The sequence below is a fragment of the Salvelinus fontinalis genome, chromosome 33 (assembly GCF_029448725.1).
Source record: "Salvelinus fontinalis isolate EN_2023a chromosome 33, ASM2944872v1, whole genome shotgun sequence".
NCBI lineage: Eukaryota > Metazoa > Chordata > Actinopteri > Salmoniformes > Salmonidae > Salvelinus > Salvelinus fontinalis.
The window spans coordinates 3,745,091-3,752,597 of NC_074697.1; the positions used below are offsets into that span (position 1 = coordinate 3,745,091).

Below are 7,507 nucleotides of genomic sequence, written 5' to 3' on the forward strand. Positions count from 1 at the left end.
GTCTCTGTCTGTATGTCTCTGTCTCTCTGTGTCTTTCTATCGGTCTGTCTGTCTCTGTCTGTCTGTCGGTCTGTTTGTCTCTGTCTGTCTCTCTCTATCAATCTGTCTTGGTGTGTGTGACTAAGCTAGCGTCTCAGCACTCCCACTTAGCACCAGAACATTCTGCTCTCTCTCTTTCTGTCTGTAAACATCCTCTCTCCTCCCCTCCGTCTCTATCTCTCTTTCTCTCCCTCCATCAAAGATGGGTAACTGGTCGTGCAGTTAATATTCTGATGATGTCTGTTCAGTCACCGAGGAGGAGAAGCCTTTAGCACAAACCACCGGTATCAAAGGACAACGTGTTTCTCCTTCTGTGTGTGTGTGTGTGTACATATTGCAGCTCTTATCTCTCTTTGTGTGACTGCTAAGTCCTCCTCTCTACTGTTCTCATTCAGTACTTCTGTATTCTACCCCCCCCCCCCCCCCCCCCCCCCCCCCCCCATTCCACAGAGGAATGTAAATGGGATTCCATATAGGAGGAGGGGATTCTGGGTTCAAATTCTTTACTGACACTTTACACACCAGACACTTCGTCCTATTTCTGATTCCCCCCCCCCCCCCCCCCCCCCCCATTTTAACCTCTCCTCCTCCTCTCAGCCTCAGTCTGGTTGTCGTTGGTTGCCGTGGGGATTCAGTAATTGAGTGTAGGGTGTGATGGGTACCAGAGGTCCCTGCCTCCAACCTCTCAACAGTGACAGGTCTTCTCAACCAGCCGTAGGAAAGGGCCCCCACTGAATTGGGGCGTGTGTGTTCGCGTGCAGGGAAGTCGATCCCTGGATGGTAGTCCTTTGGCTGTTATTCCATATCCCAATTGGACCCCAGCCGACCCCGAAATCAGCTTCCCAGCAGACCCCTAACTCAGCTTCCCAGCAGACCCCTAACTCCGCTTCCCAGCCGACCCCTAACTCCGCTTCCCAGCAGACCCCTAACTCCGCTTCCCAGCAGACCCCTAACTCAGCTTCCCAGCAGACCCCTAACTCAGCTTCCCAGCAGACCCCTAACTCAGCTTCCCAGCAGACCCCTAACTCAGCTTCCCAGCAGACCCCTAACTCAGCTTCCCAGCAGACCCCTAACTCAGCTTCCCAGCAGACCCCTAACTCCGCTTCCCAGCCGACCCCTAACTCCGCTTCCCAGCAGACCCCTAACTCCGCTTCCCAGCCGACCCCTAACTCAGCTTCCCAGCCGACCCCTAACTCAGCTTCCCAGCCGACCCCTAACTCAGCTTCCCAGCAGACCCCTAACTCCGCTTCCCAGCAGACCCCTAACTCCGCTTCCCAGCAGACCCCTAACTCCGCTTCCCAGCCGACCCCTAACTCCGCTTCCCAGCCGACCCCTAACTCCGCTTCCCAGCCGACCCCTAACTCCGCTTCCCAGCCGACCCCTAACTCCGCTTCCCAGCCGACCCCTAACTCCGCTTCCCAGCCGACCCCTAACTCCGCTTCCCAGCCGACCCCTAACTCCGCTTCCCAGCCGACCCCTAACTCCGCTTCCCAGCCGACCCCTAACTCTCCGCTTCCCAGCCGACCCCTAACTCTCCGCTTCCCAGCCGACCCCTAACTCCGCTTCCCAGCCGACCCCTAACTCCGCTTCCCAGCCGACCCCTAACTCAGCTTCCCAGCCGAACCCTAACTCAGCTTCCCAGCCGAACCCTAACTCAGCTTCCCAGCCGACCCCTAACTCAGCTTCCCAGCCGACCCCTAACTCAGCTTCCCAGCCGACCCCTAACTCAGCTTCCCAGCCGACCCCCGAACTCAGCTTCCCAGCCGACCCCCGAACTCAGCTTCCCAGCCGACCCCCGAACTCAGCTTCCCAGCCGACCCCCGAACTCAGCTTCCCAGCCGACCCCCGAACTCAGCTTCCCAGCCGACCCCCCGAACTCAGCTTCCAGCCGACCCCCGAACTCAGCTTCCCAGCCGACCCCCGAACTCAGCTTCCCAGCCGACCCCCCGACTCAGCTTCCCAGCCGACCCCCGAACTCAGCTTCCCAGCCGACCCCCGAACTCAGCTTCCCAGCCGACCCCCGAACTCAGCTTCCCAGCCGACCCCCGAACTCAGCTTCCCAGCCGACCCCCGAACTCCGCTTCCCAGCCGACCCCCGAACTCCGCTTCCCAGCCGACCCCTAACTCCGCTTCCCAGCCGACCCCTAACTCCGCTTCCCAGCCGACCCCTAACTCGGCTTCCCAGCCGACCCCTAACTCGGCTTCCCAGCCGACCCCTAACTCGGCTTCCCAGCCGACCCCTAACTCGGCTTCCCAGCCGACCCCTAACTCGGCTTCCCAGCCGACCCCTAACTCGGCTTCCCAGCCGACCCCCGAACTCGGCTTCCCAGCCGACCCCCGAACTCGGCTTCCCAGCCGACCCCCGAACTCGGCTTCCCAGCCGACCCCCGAACTCGGCTTCCCAGCCGACCCCCGAACTCGGCTTCCCAGCCGACCCCCGAACTCGGCTTCCCAGCCGACCCCCGAACTCGGCTTCCCAGCCGACCCCCGAACTCGGCTTCCCAGCCGACCCCCGAACTCGGCTTCCCAGCCGACCCCCGAACTCGGCTTCCCAGCCGACCCCCGAACTCGGCTTCCCAGCCGACCCCCGAACTCGGCTTCCCAGCCGACCCCCGAACTCGGCTTCCCAGCCGACCCCCGAACTCGGCTTCCCAGCCGACCCCCCGAACTCGGCTTCCCAGCCGACCCCCGAACTCGGCTTCCCAGCCGACCCCCGAACTCGGCTTCCCAGCCGACCCCCCGAACTCGGCTTCCCAGCCGACCCCCGAACTCGGCTTCCCAGCCGACCCCCGAACTCGGCTTCCCAGCCGACCCCCCGAACTCGGCTTCCCAGCCGACCCCCGAACTCGGCTTCCCAGCCGACCCCCGAACTCGGCTTCCCAGCCGACCCCCGAACTCCGCTTCCCAGCCGACCCCCGAACTCGGCTTCCCAGCCGACCCCCGAACTCCGCTTCCCAGCCGACCCCCCGAACTCCGCTTCCCAGCCGACCCCCCGAACTCCGCTTCCCAGCCGACCCCCCGAACTCCGCTTCCCAGCCGACCCCGAACTCCGCTTCCCAAGCCGACCCCCTAACTCCGCTTCCCAGCCGACCCCCTAACTCCGCTTCCCAGCCGACCACCCTCGAACTCCGCTTCCCAGCCGACCCCTAACTCCGCTTCCCAGCCGACCCCTAACTCCGCTTCCCAGCCGACCCCTAACTCCGCTTCCCAGCCGACCCCTAACTCCGCTTCCCAGCCGACCCCTAACTCTGCTTCCCAGCCGACCCCTAACTCCGCTTCCCAGCCGACCCCTAACTCAGCTGTGTGTAGGCACAGCAAACTAGTGATGGGGGGGGGGGGGGATTGTTACAGTTACATATCACAGTATTGTTTTTGGACCATATTGTATTGATATTTAACTCCAAGTGTTGTTTTCTAAAATCTATAGGTTGTGTTAGCTAGTGCTAGTTGTGTTATCTAGTGCTAGTTGTGTTATCTAGTGCTAGTTGTGTTAGCTAGTGCTAGTTGTGTTAGCTAGTGCTAGTTGTGTTAGCTAGTGCTAGTTGTGTTAGCTAGTGCTAGTTGTGTTAGCTAGTGCTAGTTGTGTTAGCTAGTGCTAGTTGTGTTAGCTAGTGCTAGTTGTGTTAGCTAGTGCTAGTTGTGTTAGCTAGTGCTAGTTGTGTTAGCTAGTGCTAGTTGTGTTAGCTAGTGCTAGTTGTGTTAGCTAGTGCTAGTTCTGTTATCTAGGGCTAGTTGTGTTAGCTAGTGCTAGTTGTGTTAGCTAGTGCTAGTTGTGTTATCTAGTGCTAGTTGTGTTATCTAGTGCTAGTTGTGTTAGCTAGTGCTAGTTGTGTTAGCTAGTGCCAGTTGGCTGTACCTGTGGCAAAACTCCAGGATATTTTTCATATTTTTAAATAGTGACCTAACATATTTTCCCTGTCTGATCAAAAGTCATTTCCTCATGTCTCTCTCTGGTCTCTCTGCAGCAGACATATGGTGAGCAATACGTTTGGAACATCAAATCCCAGTATCGAATCGCAATAAATATAGAATCGTCAGAATCACAATACGTATTGTATCAGCACCTAAGTGTGGTGATCATATCTTACCATTGGGTTCCTGGCAATTCCCAGCCCTACATCAAACACGACCTAATTACTACCAAGAAGTAAAGCAGGGCTGAATTGTGATGGAGGTGTTTAAGTTGTGGGGCTAATTGATGTCTCCCCCTCTCCTTCTCTCTCCCTCCTCTCCCTCTCCTTCTCTCTCCCTTCTCTCCCTCTCCCTCTCCTCTCCCCTTTCTCCTTCTCTCTCCCTTCTCTCCCTCTCCTCTCCCCTTTCTCCTTCTCTCTCCCTCCTCTCCCTTCTCCCCTCTCCTTCTCTCTCCCTTCTCTCCCTTCTCCCCTCTCCTTCTCTCTCCCTTCTCTCCCTCTCCTTCTCTCTCCCTTCTCTCTCCCTCTCATTCTCCCCTCTCCTTCTCTCTCCCTTCTCTCTCCCTCTCATTCTCCCCTCTCCTTCTCTCTCCCTTCTCTCTCCCTTCTCTCTCTCTTCTCCCCTCTCCTTTTCTCTCCCTTCTCTCCCTCTCCTTCTCTCTCCCTTCTCTCTCCCTCTCATTCTCCCCTCTCCTTCTCTCTCCCTTCTCTCTCCCTCTCATTCTCCCCTCTCCTTCTCTCTCCCTCTCATTCTCCCCTCTCCTTCTCTCTCCCTTCTCTCTCCCTTCTCCTTTTCTCTCCCTTCTCTCCCTGTCCTTCTCTCTCCATTCTCTCCCTCTTCTCCCCTCTCCTTCTCTCTCCCTCTTCTCCCCTCTCCTTCTCTCCCTCTCCCTCAGTGAGGACAGCTATGCAGTGATAGACTATGCTCTGAGGGACCATATCTGGGTGGGACCCTGCCAGGCCCAGGATATCAACCTATCACCCGTCAGAACCACCGCTGGAATGCTGACATCACGGCATCCCGGGGCCAGCCACCTCTTCCGCCTGCGTTTCCGTAGCAACCATTCCGGAGACAAGGTGCCCATGGTCCTGGGGGTGGAGCTAATGTAAGTGTCACCTTCTAGTGTGCGATTCTTGTGTATCTGTTTGTTTTCTTCTCTATCTCTCCGATCTGGGTTCTTCTCTCTCTGAGCTGGGTCCTTCTCTGGGTCCTTCTCTGGGTCCTGTCTGGGTCCTGTCTGGGTCTTTCTCTGGGTCCTGTCTGGGTCCTTCTCTGGGTCCTGTCTGGATCCTTCTCTCTGAGCTGGGTCCTATATGGGTCATTCTCTATTAGCTCAGTCCGATCTGAGTCCTTCTCTATTAGCTGGGTCCTGCCTGGGTCCTTCTCTAGGTCCTGTCTGGGGCCTTCTCTCCGAGCTAAATCCTGTCTGGGTCCTTCTCTGGGTCCTTCTCTGGGTCCTTCTCTGGGTCCTGTCTGGGTCCTTCTCTGGGATCCTTCTCTCTGAGCTGGGTCCTATATGGGTCATTCTCTATTAGCTCAGTCCGATCTGAGTCCTTCTCTATTAGCTGGGTCCTGCCTGGGTCCTTCTCTAGGTCCTGTCTGGGGCCTTCTCTCCGAGCTGAGTCCTGTCTGGGTCCTTCTCTGGGTTCTTCTCTGGGTCCTTCTCTGGGTCCTGTCTGGGTCCTGTCTGGGTTCTTCTCTGGGTCCTGTCTGGGTCCTGTCTGGGTCCTTCTCTGGGTCCTGTCTGGGTCCTTCTCTGGGTCCTGTCTGGGTCCTGTCTGGGTCCTTCTCTGGGTCCTGTCTGGGTCCTGTCTGGGATCCTTCTCTCTGAGCTGGGTCCTATATGGGTCATTCTCTATTAGCTCAGTCCGATCTGAGTCCTTCTCTATTAGCTCAGTCCGATCTGAGTTCTTCTCTATTAGCTGGGTCCGATCTGAGTCCTTCTCTATTAGCTGGGTCCTTCTCTGGGTCCTATATGGGTCATTCTCTATTAGCTCAGTCCGATCTGAGTCCTTCTCTATTAGCTGGGTCCGATCTGAGTCCTTCTCTATTAGCTGGGTCCGATCTGAGTCATTCTCTATTAGCTGGGTCCGATCTGAGTCCTTCTCTATTAGCTGGGTCCGATCTGAGTCATTCTCTATTAGCTGGGTCCGATCTGAGTCCTTCTCTATTAGCTGGGTCCGATCTGAGTCATTCTCTATTAGCTGGGTCCGATCTGAGTCCTTCTCTATTAGCTGGGTCCGATCTGAGTCATTCTCTATTAGCTGGGTCCGATCTGAGTCATTCTCTATTAGCTGGGTCCGCTCTGGGTCTCTCTCTAGCTCTCTTCTCTCCTCTGACTCTGGGTTGAGGTCAGTGATAGTAATCTACAGTACTACTGCCAAGAGATGAGCTGTAGGTCTACCTACCGTAGGAGTCCCCTCAAAGCCTACCGTGTGTCTCTCTGTCTCTGTCTCTTTCTCTCATGAAAAACATTGTGTCAATATTGCCAAAGCAGCAATGTATATAAAATGGCAGTAAATAATAACAATAAAATGGTAACAGTCAATAGTAGAATGTAATAAATCTAAATATGGAAAATGAAACTATAACTAAATAACGGTCATCTTCACCATTACATCAGTACTACAACTACTATCATCATTACTACCACCATCATTAAACTGCCATCATTACCATTACCACCCATACCACTACTATTTGGAATGATAAACAACAATAGTCTTTCTATCCTGTTGTCTGTCTCTCCTGCTTTCTATCCTGCTGTCTGTCTCTCATGTCTTTCTATCCTGCTGTCTCTCTCCTGTCTTTCTATCCTGCTGTCTGTCTCTCCTGTCTTTCTATCCTGCTGTCTGTCTCTCCTGTCTTTCTATCCTGCTGTCTGTCTGTCCTGTCTTTCTATCCTGCTGTCTGTCTCTCCTGTCTTTCTATCCTGCTGTCTGTCTGTCCTGTCTTTCTAACCTGCTGTCTGTCTCTCATGTCTTTCTATCCTGCTGTCTGTCTCTCCTGCTTTCTATCCTGCTGTCTCTCTCCTGTCTTTCTATCCTGCTGTCTCTCTCCTGTCGTTCTATCCTGCTGTCTGTCTCTCCTGTCTTTCAATCCTGCTGTCTGTCTTTCTATCCTGCTGTCTGTCTCTCCTGTCTTTCTATCCTGCTGTCTGTCTTTCTATCCTGCTGTCTGTCTCTCATGTCTTTCTATCCTGCTGTCTGTCTTTCTATCCTGCTGTCTGTCTCTCCTGTCTTTCTATCCTGCTGTCTGTCTCTCCTGTCTTTCTATCCTGCTGTCTGTCTTTCTATCCTGCTGTCTGTCTTTCTATCCTGCTGTCTGTCTCTCCTGTCTTTCTATCCTGCTGTCTGTCTCTCCTGTCTTTCTATCCTGCTGTCTGTCTCTCCTGTCTTTCTATCCTGCTGTCTTTCTGCTGTCTCTCTCCTGTCTTTCTGCTGTCTCTCTCCTGTCTTTCTGCTGTCTGTCTCTCCTGTCTTTCTATCCTGCTGTCTTTCTGCTGTCTCTCTCCTGTCTTTCTATCCTGCTGTCTCTCTCCTGTCTTTCTGCTGTC

At 54.9% G+C, this 7,507-nt stretch overlaps 1 protein-coding gene across 2 annotated transcripts in view; it reads left to right on the forward strand.

Annotated features, from left to right (window-relative positions):
- Nucleotides 1–5,179, forward strand: part of LOC129831656 (rho guanine nucleotide exchange factor 26-like) — a 62,902-nt gene extending 57,723 nt beyond the window's left edge. The window contains exon 13 of one of the 2 annotated variants that reach the window (XM_055895016.1): nt 4,847–5,179. In XM_055895016.1, coding sequence (XP_055750991.1) covers nt 4,847–5,060 — 214 coding nt within the window. In that variant the 3' untranslated portion in view covers nt 5,061–5,179. The remainder of the gene's footprint in view (nt 1–4,846) is intronic. The other variant, XM_055895017.1, reaches the window with a different exon arrangement.
- The last annotated feature ends 2,328 nt before the right edge of the window (nt 5,180–7,507 follow it).